Here is a 13,034-nt window from a genome sequence, read left to right as displayed (position 1 = left end):
GGGCTTAGTTGCTCCACGGCATGTGGGATCTTCCCGGACCAGGGCGTGAACCCGTGTCCCCTTCATTGGCAGGTAGATTCTTAACCACTGTGCCACCAGGGAAGTCCCTGAGCTTAGAATTTTTGAAGTTAATTATTAATTCAATTTCTTTAACAGATTTAGGACTATTTAGATTTTCTATTTATTCTATGTCAGTTTTGTTAAATTGTATCTTTCAAGAAATTTGTCTACGTCAGCTAGGTTGTCAAACTTACTGGCAAAAAGTTGTTCATAATATTCTTATCATCCTTATAATGTTTATAGGATCTGTAGTATATCCCTTATTTCATTCCTGATATTGGTAATTTGCATTTTTTTCTTCCTTCTTTTTTCTTTAAACTGAAGTATAGTTGATTTATAATATTGTGTTAGTTTCACGTATACAGTATAGTGATTCCGGGTTTTTGCAGATTATATTCCATTACAGGTTATTACGAGATAATAGGTATAATTCCTTGTGCTATATAGTAAAGCTTTGTTGCTTATCTATTTTATGTATAGTAGTTTGTATCTGTTAATCCCATATCCCTAATTTGTCCCTCCCTGCCTCCTTCTCCCCTTTGGTAACCACAAGTTTGTTTTCTATGTCTGTGAGACTGTTTCTGTTTTTGTATATACATTGATTTGTATCATTTTTTAGATTCCACATATAAGTGATACTGTATAGAATTTGTCTTTCTCTGACTTATTTCACTAAGCATAATATTCACTAGGTCCATCCATGTTGCTGCAAATGGCAATATATTTTTATTTATTTATTTATTTACTTATTTATTTATGGCTGCACGGGGTCTTTGTTGCTGCGCGTGGGCTTTCCTTTCTCTAGTTGTGGCGAGCAGGGGCTACTCTTCGTTGTGGTGCACAGGCTTCTCATTGCGGAGGCTTCTCTTGTTGCGGAGCACAGGCTCTAGGCGCACGGGCTTCAGTAGTTGTGGCACATGGGCTCAGTGGTCGTGATGCGTGGGCTTAGTTGCTCCACGGCATGTGGAATCTTCCTGGACCATGGATCGAACCTGTGTCCCCTGCATTGGCAGGCAGATTCTTAACCACTGTGCTACCAGGGAAGTCCCGCAAATGGCAATATTTCATTATTTTGTATGGCTGAGTAATATTCCTGTGTGTGTGTGTGTGTGTGTGTGTGTGTGTGTATGTGTGCGTGCACATCTCTCACATCTTCTTAATCCTATCATCTGTTGATGGGTACTCGGGTTGCTTCCATGGCTTGCTTATTGTAAATAGTGCTGCTATGAACACTGGGGTGCATGTATCTTTTCAAATTAGTGTTTTCATTTTTTCTAGATATACACCCAGGAGTGGAATTGCTGGATCGCATGGTAGTTTTATTTTTAGTTTTTCAACTGAGCCCACGTGCCACAACTACTGAAGCCTGCACGCCTAGAGCCTGTGCTCCACAACAAGAGAAGCCATTGCAATGAGAAGCCCATGCACTGCAATGAAGAGTAGCCCCTGCTCGCCACAACTTGAGAAAGCCTGCACGCAGCAATGAAGACCCAACGCAGCCAATAAATAAATAAATAAATCTATTAAAATAAATAAATAAAGTAATGCAAATTTCTGCTACTCTACTGGAATCCTCTATTTACTCACCATGTTTCCTGCCTCTGCAGCCAGCCGGGCAGCATAGCGAGCTATAAGCCGGTGTTCCTCATCCAGTCGGCTAGGACTGTCCAGGACACTGCCAAGGAGATAAAAGTTCAACAGGTATCTATTAAACATCCCCTACTCTTGCTTCTCTCTCAGAAAGAACAGATGGGAGAAACACTTGTGAAAAAGAATGGTAACAAAAGAAATGGAGACCTGAATCATAGATACTAATGGTCTTCTGAGACAAAGAGGATTTAGAGAAATGACGAGGCCACGCATAACATTTCTCTTCGGCAGTATATCCCTGTTGCTCTCATACCTTCAGAGGGGACACTTCTTTTTGAATGCAAAGGCTGAGAAAAGACAGGGCATCTATAAAGCTTGAGGGAGTGATTTCCCATCAACTGTTTTAAGAAAACCTCATGACTTTTAGATATAGGTCTTGAATTCAAAAAGCCCGAAAGAAAACTAAAGCATCTTGAAAAACAGAGGGCTGAGGAAAAGTACCCTTAACACTGGCTGAGCAAAACTGAGGAACCTAAGCTAAGGCAGGCTTAACAATGTGGTAAAGTTGGGGAAGATGCCGTCAAACGTTCCCCTTCAGTGCCTCTTTCTCTTCTTTTACCATGCTTGTTCTACAACTGGAGCCCCATTTTAGAGTGAATTAATTTAGTTCATTACTCTTAACAAGAGTGCCAGCATTCTAAAAATTTAGAGATCCAGTACGGTGGGATGTCAGAAAGTGCCGCACCTGAATAAAAGAAGGTTCTTGAGCAGGAGGCTAGCTCTGTGTGTATGTGCTGCTCACATGGAACTTCTTGCCGATTATGACTGACATCTTTAATTTAGCATGTGATGTCAACTGCTATTTATTTATATCAGGGCACTCCTAGATTAATCAGGACTGTGGCTATGTAATTCTTCTTTGTTTAAGTCTGACAGATGTTTTAAGGCAACAGTAATAATGATGACTAAGTGATGAGAGATGGCTGTCGTGGCTTGCTTCTACTTTGGCTCTAGGTTCTTGGAGTTCCACAAACCCCTGACTGGATTTTAACAGTATGACAAAATATGAAACATGAAAAAAATTAAAGACATGAGTTCAATATTCATCAAATCTTGTTATAATTACAGAGGGGAATCTGGGAAGGATGGAGTTTAATCAATAGAAACCTGTCTGGACTTTTCATGCATGAAATCAACTGCGTTTTTCCTAGATTTTTTTTTTTTAAGTATCCTATATTTCTATCTCTGTGGCTAACTCTTAAGCTTAACTTGGTCTTTCCTCTAGGATGGATTTTTTTTTTTTTTTTTTTTTTTTGCGGTACGCGGGCCTCTCACTGTTGTGGCCTCTCTCGTTGCGGAGCACAGGCTCTGGACGCGCAGGCTCAGCAGCCATGGCTCACAGGCCCAGCTGCTCCGTGGCATGTGGGATCTTCCCAGACCGGGGCACGAACCCGTGTCCCCTGCATCGGCAGGCGGAATCTCAACCACTGCGCCACCAGGGAAGCCCTAGGATGGATTTTTTAAAAATGTGCTGCTACTGTCACTGCTTTCTGGCAATGACACTTCTCAACACTATATAATTTTAGGTGTGCAAACGTCAGTCAATAGCATATATAACCATTTTCTCAAAAGATGATCCTGTAATAAGAACATGCTACCATCAGTTGACTTTAATACTTTAGGGTCAAGACCCCAAGGTCAGGGCTGAACTATAATACTTGTGCCTTAAAGATGCTTGTCTGAAATAAAAGGACTATCTTTATCTTGTAAATAACAACAAAATGAACATTTAACACCACAAGTGGATAACTACTATGGAGGAAACAGCAGCTTAAGAAGTGGGACTTAAAGTGGCTGACCTCTGTTTTCTGGCAAGGGACACAATAGGTTTCTCTGTGCAGAAGAGCTCCTGCTTCTCCACCACATTCCATCTCCCTAGGAAGGTTAATTTTATCTGTCATTCATACCCGAGTGTGGATGACATGATTGCTTTAACTGGCTATGCTTTCAAGCCAGAAACTAGAACTTTATGTTGATGAGAGGTTTTATGGTCAATGAAAACTATGAGGGAAATTAGAAAGGTTCCTTATTCTTTTGCTTGAGCTGATTTTCATTCTCAGAATTAGTTAGCCAGGAAATTTCTGACTTCTTTGAGGGAGTACAAAGCTCAGCTCCTTAGACTATAAATCAAGAAGAGATGCAGTACTCACCCAATCCTCATGCTCTTCCAAGGCTCCTGGCCACCAATTCTTGCTCAGGGAGCCTAATCCCTAAGCCATAAGACTTGAGGATCTCAGTTAAACGTAGCATAAATCTTCCTGGGCTATCAGGTAGTAGTGTCTGTTTAACATTCTGCTGCTATATTCACCATGGAAATTTTTAATAACTTGGACAATTGCCCTTACTGATAATAAATAAGCTGTCCTGACAGCGTTAAGAAAACTCTCTTCCTAGAGACCAAGGGGCTGGGATAGAGTGCTCAGAAATCATCTGCTGGATGAGGAGACACTCTGTGATACAATGCACAATTATCAGGCAGCCCTCCTACAGAATAAGCCTATTAAACATAGTGGGGAGGGAGGAGAAGCCAACAGTCTAAGGCTTTAGAGATAGGTAAACGCCTAAAAGTAATAACGCCACTTGGTCATACTGGGAAAACTACGTGAAATGCTATGAAGTATAAGACTTAAAACAGTCCTTTTCAAGGATATACATTTTATTTTATTATTATTTTTTTAATTAATTTAATTTATTTTTGGCTGTGTTGGGTCTTCGTTGCTGCACGCGGGGTTTCTCTAGTTGCGGCGAGCGGGGGCTACTCTTCGTTGCGGTGTGTGGGCTTCTCACTGTGGTGGCTTCTCTTCTTGAAGAGCACGGGCTCTAGGCGCACGGGCTTCAGTAGTTGTGGCTCGCAGGCTCTAGAGCACAGGCTCAGTAGTTGTGGCGCACGGGCTTAGTTGCTCCACGGCATGTGGGATCTTCCCGGACCAGGGCTCAAACCCGTGTCCCCTGCACTGGCAGGTGGATTCTTAACCACTGCACCATCAGGGAAGCCCCAAGGATATATATTTTAAAGTTGATTATTAATTTATTTTTCTGTTATCATGGCGAATAAGAGCTTCCCATGAAGCCATGGCATGTTAAGGGCAAAACTAAGATCAAAATTTAAGGTTCCAGCCTCTCTCATGTGTTTAAGTTTATAAAAATTATAGTTTTCTCTCTAAGAATAAGAATCTCAGGTTGTTTGGCACAGAGACTCTGCTGCTATGCAAAGGGGATTATTTAAACTTTACCTGCCATTCTCCTTGCAGAATGGTGGCAGGTGTGGGCATGGACTGGGCAGGTGGCTTTGGGTCTGCCTGAATGTAATGGCACTTTGTTTGGTATTAACTCTTTTAAAGGGTTAACTTTGCTACAGTTAGTGGTTATAGTGGTTATCAAATGTTTTTCCACCATAATCCACTGAGGGATCAGTCATATTCCCATATTAACAGTAGTTTCCAGGGAAAGAGGTATGTGGGTCTATTATAATACATATAATTATTATAATACACAGAGGTATACATTGTTTGGTAAAAGTCTCTCAGGTGACAATAACCCAATACCACTGTTGAAAATCACTGGTTTAAATAATCAACAATGATAGGTTTTGGGGAACAGATGAAGATGCAACATGTCAAGATGTAACAAGGTGATGGTGTCAAAGCCCCCAGATAAGACAAAGTGTGTTGACCAATCCTAAACTTTGAATGTCGACAGAAAGATTTCATTATTTAGGCAAGAATGAACAGTAAGAGTTTGCATCAAATACCTCTGTGAATACACATCTTTGGGACCGCACATTTCTCTGAGGTTTATACACTCTTTAAGTGTAATCTGAAGGAAGGGAACTCCACTTTAAAGAATTTCTGACTATATCTTTAGGTAAGTGCCTAGGTTTGGCAAGGCTCCTTCTCTTTTAGAAGCCAATGCTTTAGCAATTATTTTTTTTTTTTTTTTTTTTTTTTTTAGCAATTATTTAAACTCCGCCAAACATAGCTGGTAGCTTCTCAAGAAAAACCCCACATGCAGAGCTTTTTCCAGCTGGCAACCCCAGGTTACAAAGCTCTCCCTCCCTTTGATCAGCCCTTGGCCACCCGCCTGCTGCTGCTCTACCACTGACCGTGCACAGTGCTGCAGACGGGCCACAAAGGAGGCTATCAGCGCATGCTCATCGGCCAAGTGACTGGGTATATCCTGGCTATACTGTAACCTAGGAACAACGGAGGCAAAGACAGCAAGCGTGACACAGACACAAGCAAGAAATGAACATGGATTAAAATGGGCAAATGTCAAAGAAAAACAGAAAAGAAAATCATGATAAGAAAAACAATAAAAAACCACAATGCATAATGGAATGTGGTGCTAGACCATAGGGAATACATCACACAAATCCTTTAAACAAAAGCAATCCCTTAGAAGACAGCTTTGGCGGACTGACACTACAGCCCTTGAGAGGGAGAAACCAGGGAGGAGCCACTAAAGCGCCTTGCCCACCAGTTCTGGGCTCTGCGATGGATGCACTTTTCAGGAAATGCCCTCTGGCAGGAAAACTGAGGGAGAGTGGTTCCATTTAATCACTAAGTGGCCCCTTAATGCTTCCATAGCTTTTGTCGACATGTAGGAGTTTTCAGTGTTACCTCATAATACCAGTTAAGCCTTTTTATTTCTATAAGGACACTGCCTTTAGCATCATTCTATTTTCTCCCATAAAACTGGTACTTAAACCAAACTTGTTAGGATCATATTTAATTGTAGGACAATGTTGCATATAATCTGAGTGAGGCTCTCTCTTATAGATATATGGAAGGTCCTTAAGCACATGATCTTTTTTTTTTAACTTTCTACTATAGAAGTATTAAAATATGTGCAAAAATAGAAAGAGTAACCTAATGACTACCCTTCATGTACCCATCAGCAAAGTTCAACCAAAATGAACGTTGTCAACTTGTTTAATTTATTCTTCCTTCTCCCAACTTTTTGTGCAGGAGGGGGTGGCTAGAGTAATCCCAGACAATTTATTATTTCACCTGGGAATACCTGAGCCTGTACATCTATCAGATACAGAAAGAATTTATACAACCTGAACACCATTATCACACCTAAAAAAAAAAAAAAATCACAAAAATTCTTTAATATCTTAGTCCATCTGAAAATTTTCGCAAATCTTAAAAAAAGTACCCTTTTACAGTTAAAGTCAAGATCCAAACAAGGTCTGCACTCTGTGTTTGGTTGATATGTTTCTTTTATGTCTGTGTTTGATTATATGTTTCTGTTTTTAATCTATAACAGTTCTTCCTTTTCCCTGTTTCTTCCATGTCATCTACTTGTGAATAAAACAGGTTACCTTGTAGCATATCCTACATTTTGGAGGCGTCATTTAATTCGTTTCTCTAGTCCCTGTGGGGTCAGATCTAGATGTTGACTAAAGTTTTTGCTTTTGTTTTGTTATTGAGAAGGGGCTAGAATCCATCATATGTAATATGATGTACTTATAAATCAAACAGGAGGCACATAATGGAATGGAATGTAAATACTGATCAGTGGATTCAGATGTTCTCCATTTGTAACGGAGAGATTCACATCTCTCCGTTACAAAATCCTCCATCAACTTTTCACCTAATAATTTTAGCATTTACTAATAGTTCTTGCCTAAATACATTATTTCATGAGGGGTTGCAAAATGCTGACTTTCCCATTTTATCATCTGTTGCGCATTTATTAATTTCTTCTATTGTTTATTGTGAAATACTGCTCATTCGGGAAAGGTAAAACCAAATGGTTGATATTTCTTGTTATTTAACAACAACAACAGAAAAACAAGTTAGTGCCTTAGGAGGTTTTTTTTTTTTGTATAATTATGAACTCATAGATTTTTATGTACCTGATGTGCTTCAATCCATTGCAATCATCTTTTTGGTGTTCACACTGTCCTAACTGTGGCCAGAGGGAACCCCTGGAAGCAGGCTCTGGTGTTCTTCTGACATATCCATTAAAGCTTATTAGCGTCCTTGTTTGTACAATAAGATGCCCCAATCTCATCTTGTATATGCTGCTCCACACTTGGAATCAACCATTCTTCCCAGGATCCCAGGTTCCCTTTACTGAGAAAGAGCGCTCAGAGGCCACAGGCAGGGTACTAGAGTGCTTATGGTTCCTGGGGTGTCACTGCTTCTAGGTCTTTTCAGTGGATAAAGTTAGGAAATTTTTATATTTTAGAGAGAATAAAACTAAGTTCTCTCACCACTTTCAGATGCCATTCCATTTTCTAGCTTGCATTATTTTTATTGAGAACTCATTGGAAAACTTTATCCTTGTTCCCCTGTATGTAACATGTCTTTTTTTCTCTAGCGGCTTTTAGCATTTTCTCTTTATCATTGTGATTTTTTTTGCGATTTGATTGTGATGTGTCTTTGTGTGTTTTTCTCTGTGTTTATCCTGCTTACTTATAGTTTGTTGAGCATCTTGTATCTGTGGGTTTATAGTTTTCATCAAAGATGTAAAAATTTATTTGGAAATTTGGAAAAAATTATTTCCTTGAATAATTCTTCTCTTCCCCCTCTGTTAGACTGTTTGACATTGTCCCAAAGGTCACTGAGGCTCTGTTCGTTTTTCAGCCATTTTTCTCTCTGTGCTTCATTTTGGATAGTTTGTATTGCTATGTCTTTAAGTTCAGTGAACTTTTATTCTGCAATTTCTAATCTACTGTTAAGTCTATCCATTGAATTTTTCATTTCAGGTATAATCCTTTTCAACTCTATAAGTTCTCTTTTTATTTTAAAAGTTTTGATGGAAGTAGACTATATGTGCAGAAAGTTCCAATAACATTTAAACTTGGTTCTTTTTTATTTCTCACATTTTCTCCACATTATGTTGATATTTTCTTTTATATTTTTGATACTTATCATGGCTGCTTTAAAGTCCATGTCTGCCAGTTGTATCACGTCTGTTATTTCTGGCTCTGTTTATATTGACTAATTCTCTCCTGGTTACGGTCATACTTTCCTGCTTCTTCCTATGTCTTCTAATTTTTCACTGGATGGTGCAAATCCTGAGTATTATGTTGCTGAAAGTCTGGATTTTGTTGTCTTCCTCTAAAGAATCTGGCAGTAATTTAATTTCCTGTGAACAGCTTGATCCTTGTGAGGCCTGTGTTTAAGCTTCATTAGCGCAGAACTCGAGTAACCTTTATTTAGGGCCAATTTCACCCTGCTCCTAAGATGTGGTCTTTCTGGGGTCTTTACTGAATGCCTCAAGTGTTCAATGATATCTCTCTACTCTGGTTGGTTGGAACTCAAACAACTATGTAAGCTCAGGTAGTTGTTGTACTTTCAAAACTCCAGGAGTTGTTCTTTCCCAGGTAGTTGTTCTTTGCTGGTCTTGTGAAATCTCATTCTACGCAAATACAGCTTAGTTTTCAGCCAAAGACTCAAGAGATCTGTCTTCAGATTTACTGACTCTTTCTCTGCACAATTCCTCCTCTCTGGTGTTTTGCTCAGCAAATTCCGGCCTCCCTAAACTCCAATCTCTACCTTCTTACTCTCAGCAAGACTGCCTTGCTCTGCTTGTATTCTGTACTATAGTTTGGCAAATGTGTTCTAGCAGAAAACCTGGGCGATCATAGGGCTCTCTCGTTTGTTTCCCTTCCCTCAGGAATCAGTCCCATGCTACTTACTAATTCCTGAAAACAGTTGTTTCTTATATTCAGACCAGTTTTCTAGTAGTTTATAGTGGGAGAGCTACTCTATTACCAGTTAGTTCACCATGATCAGGGTGGAAGTTCTCGCTGTAGTAACTTATTTTTATCATACTTTTGTAAAGTATCAATCCACTTCAAACTAGAAATTGAAACAAAACTGCGTCTTTATGGCAGATAGATTGAGAAGTAGGCTATATAACCCTGCACACCATTACAAAGGCTTTAGCTTTTACTGTGGTATTAGAAGTTACTGGAAGGTTTTGAGCAGAAGTGAGGTATGATATATTTTAATAGGATCGTTGGCTCTAGGAAAGTTAAAGCGCCAGAGAGCAAGGGAAGAAGCAGGCAATTTGAAGGCTACTGGACGTTCCAGATGAAAGACAAGAGTTGCTAGGAAATAGGAGTAGCAGTAGAAGTGGTAATAAATAGAAAGATCTTGGATAGATTTTGACAGTGATTTTGGATAGATCTGATCTAATAATCTGACAGTTTAGATGGGGGAAGAATCAAGGGTTCTGACCAAGCAACCAGGAGAATGGGATTGCCATTCACTGAGATGGGGAAGATTATGGAAGAAGTACATTTGGTGGCAGAAGATACAGAACTCAGTTTAAAACATGCTAATTATGAAATATGTATTAAATATCCAAAGAAGATACTGATTAGGAGGAAGATAGGCGAGGGAAAAAGGGAAAAGCTCAGGGAAAAGTCTGGGCCAGAAAAATACGTTTGGGAGTTACCTGTATGCAGATGTTACTGAAAGCCATGAGTATGGATGAGATCACCTACAGTGAGCGAACACAGACAGAAAAGAGAAGTGGCCCTTCTGGTATGCTAACATTTACAGGTCAAAGAGATACGGAAAAACCAGCAAAGGAGGCCGAGAAGGAATAGGAGGAAAACCAGAACACAGTATCTGGAGGCAAGTGCAGAAAGTGTTTCACATAGAAGGGAGTGATCATCTACAACAAATGCCACTGATAGGTCAAGCCAGATAAGTCCTGAGAATTCACCACTGGATTTAGCATGTGGAAGTCACTGGTCTCCTTGACAGGAGTGGTTTTGGTAGAGTAATGGGCAGTGAAAATCTGACCAGGGTGTGTTCCAAAGGAAATGGGAGAAGAAAAACTGGAAACATTTACTTCGGAGGCAACAGTCCATTAAACTCCATTTTAGTGTTACATGAAGACTGCTATTCAGAACTACTGTTGTTTGCCAGATAATTAGGGATGGAAGCCAAAATGAGAAGCATTAACAATAGCTGCCTATGGTAAATAAGGAATTTACATGTCCATGAATTTTCTGACAATTTTGTTTGGGGCATGGATGTTATATCATTCTACTCACATTCAAAACTGTACCTGTTTTCCCAGATTTACTTTTTGAATTTAAACTCTTTCCTTTTTTGATTATGCATATATGCATAAAATGTGTTGCAATGTGTACATGCAACACATATACAACCCCCAACTTACAAATAGATTTTGCTTTAGAAATCTTTTTTTCTAAAGCAGAGTCAATAGTTTGGAATAGTTTGGAACCCCATAAAATAATAAAAATAATAATTGTTCCATTTCTAAGCTGTTAAACATTAATTCAATCCATAAAAGTAGGTGATTTTCATGCCTGAGTATACAACCGTTTGAATAGCACTTCTGATGGAAATTGGACATTTGAGTCAATGTTTGGAGTACCTACTAGGCATCAGTACTGTGCCAGGAGATGAGGACACCACAGCAAGCAAAACCCAGACGTGGCTGCTGCTCTCTTGATGCTAACAGTCAAGTAGAAAAGAGATGATCACAAAAATAAGTAAAATTGCAAATGTAATGAGGGTTACAATGAGAAGGACACTGTTCTCCTATGAGAAGACATAATAGTAGAATTTTACCCAATTAGGGAGATCAGCAAAAGCAAGGATGAGTAGAATGAACCAGACTTAGAAAGAGGAGTGACAATGAAATGAACACGTTTCTCCCCGGGTACCCTAAAGAGCGTTCTTTCCCTCACAAGGCATCCCCCAACTCTAAACCAATGGTAAAAATGAGCACAGTTGGGGCCAGAGGGTCCTGATGGGACTGGTAGGGTCAAAGGCAGCATTTCTTTTCTTTTTTAAAAATAAATTTATTTATTATTATTTTATTGTTGGCTGTGTTGGGTCTTCGTTGCTGTGTTTGGGCTTCTCATTGCGGTGGCTTCTCTTGTTGCAGAGCATGGGCTCTAGGTGCGCGGGCTTCAGTAGTTGTGGCTCGCGGGCTCAGGAGTTGTGGCTCACGGGCTCTAGAGCGCAGGCTCAGTAGTCGTGGTGCACGGGCTTAGTTGCTCCATGGTATGTGGGATCTTCCCGGACCAGGGCTCAAACCCGTGTCCCCTGCATTGGCAGGCGGATTCTCAACCACTGTGCCACCAGGGAAGTCCCAAAGGCAGCATTTCTAAAAGTGTGTTTCCCCAGACTTCTTCCTTCAGAACTCTCAAGCTTTTACTGAATCAAATTATCTGGGAACGAGGCCTGGGAATCTGCATTTGAAATGAGCTGCCAGTGCTCCAGGTGCACACTGCAGCGTGAGAACTGCTCTCCAAGATGATGGGGGCTTTGGAGCCTAGGTGATAATCTCCAGTGGTAGCAAGAGAGGGCGCATTTGGCCAAGGTTAAGAGCACACCTGTGGGGACAGGCAGCAAGGGGAAGGGATCTGAGGTGGGGGAGGTCAGAATGAAGGGTAAGCAGCGGTAGGACAAGGTCAGAGGCAGTACAAGCATGCGAGAGGCAGTGTGCAGCCCTGGTAGCGGAATTATTTACTAAGTAGGAGGCAGCAGAGCATAGCAACTGAGAGCACAGGCTTCAGAGTCAGGCAGTCTTGGGTTTAATCCAAACTCTGATACTTATTAGCTGTGTGAGTTTGAACATTAACCTCTCTATGTCTTAGTCCTCTCATCTGTAAAATAATAATAATATAAAATCTAACTCATGAAATTTACTTTAGAGAGTGTTGGGAGGATTAAATAAGATAACATAGTCGTCATTACCAACAAAGTACCTGTGACCCATCAGGTAATTTTACAGGTCTTCTTTTGTTTGTTCTCAGAACAATCTTCCATAAAAGGTATTGCTGTAATCCTCACAACTTTATATTCCAGCCCTGACCTCTCCCTGGAGCTCTAGAATCATGTATTTGATGCCTGTTCAACATCTCCCCTTGCATGCCTAACAGGCATCTCAAACCCAACATGTTCAAAAGAGAACTCTTGATTCTCCTCATCCTACTTCCTCACCTGCCACTCCCCCAGACTGGCCAGTTTAAATAAAAAGCAACCCCATTTACCCAGTCATCAAGCCAAAAGCTGAGTCGTCGTCTTAATTTCTCTCTTTTCCTCATGCTCCACATCTAATCTCTTAACAAGTCCTGTTGACCCTACTTTCAAAATAGCTCCCCAGGGACTTCCCTGGTGGCGCAGTGGTTGAGTATCCGCCTGCCAATGCAGGGGACACGGGTTCAAGCCCTGGTCCAGGAAGATCTCACGTGCTGCGGAGCAACTAAGCCCGTGCGCCACAACTACTAAGTCTGTGCTCTACAGCCTGCGTGCCACAAGCACTGAAGCCCGTGTGCCTAGAGCCTATGCTCCGCAACAAGAGAAGCCACCGCAATG

At 40.6% G+C, this 13,034-nt stretch overlaps 1 protein-coding gene across 8 annotated transcripts in view; it reads right to left on the bottom strand.

Moving 5' to 3' along the window:
- DTNB (dystrobrevin beta) overlaps positions 1–13,034 on the bottom strand; it is a 243,097-nt gene that overhangs the window by 51,809 nt on the left and 178,254 nt on the right. For 6 of the 8 annotated variants that reach the window (XR_003795006.1, XM_029232736.1, XM_029232737.1 and 3 more), the window contains exons 11-12: positions 5,813–5,902; positions 1,648–1,735 (exon numbers count right to left, since the gene is read on the bottom strand). The exons of 1 other annotated variant lie outside the window; for it this stretch is intronic. Coding sequence is in view for 6 of the 7 variants with exons in the window: in XM_029232736.1 (XP_029088569.1) it covers positions 1,648–1,735; positions 5,813–5,902 (178 nt within the window). In the remaining variant the exon portion in view is untranslated. The remainder of the gene's footprint in view (positions 1–1,647; positions 1,736–5,812; positions 5,903–13,034) is intronic. One more of the 8 variants, XM_029232735.1, reaches the window with a different exon arrangement.

The sequence above is a fragment of the Monodon monoceros genome, unplaced genomic scaffold, assembly GCF_005190385.1.
Source record: "Monodon monoceros isolate NGI ecotype Baffin Bay Population unplaced genomic scaffold, NGI_Narwhal_1 Super_Scaffold_19, whole genome shotgun sequence".
Taxonomy (NCBI): Eukaryota; Metazoa; Chordata; class Mammalia; order Artiodactyla; family Monodontidae; genus Monodon; species Monodon monoceros.
Note: the sequence above shows the minus strand (reverse complement) of the source record. Positions and strands in the feature narration are given on the sequence as shown.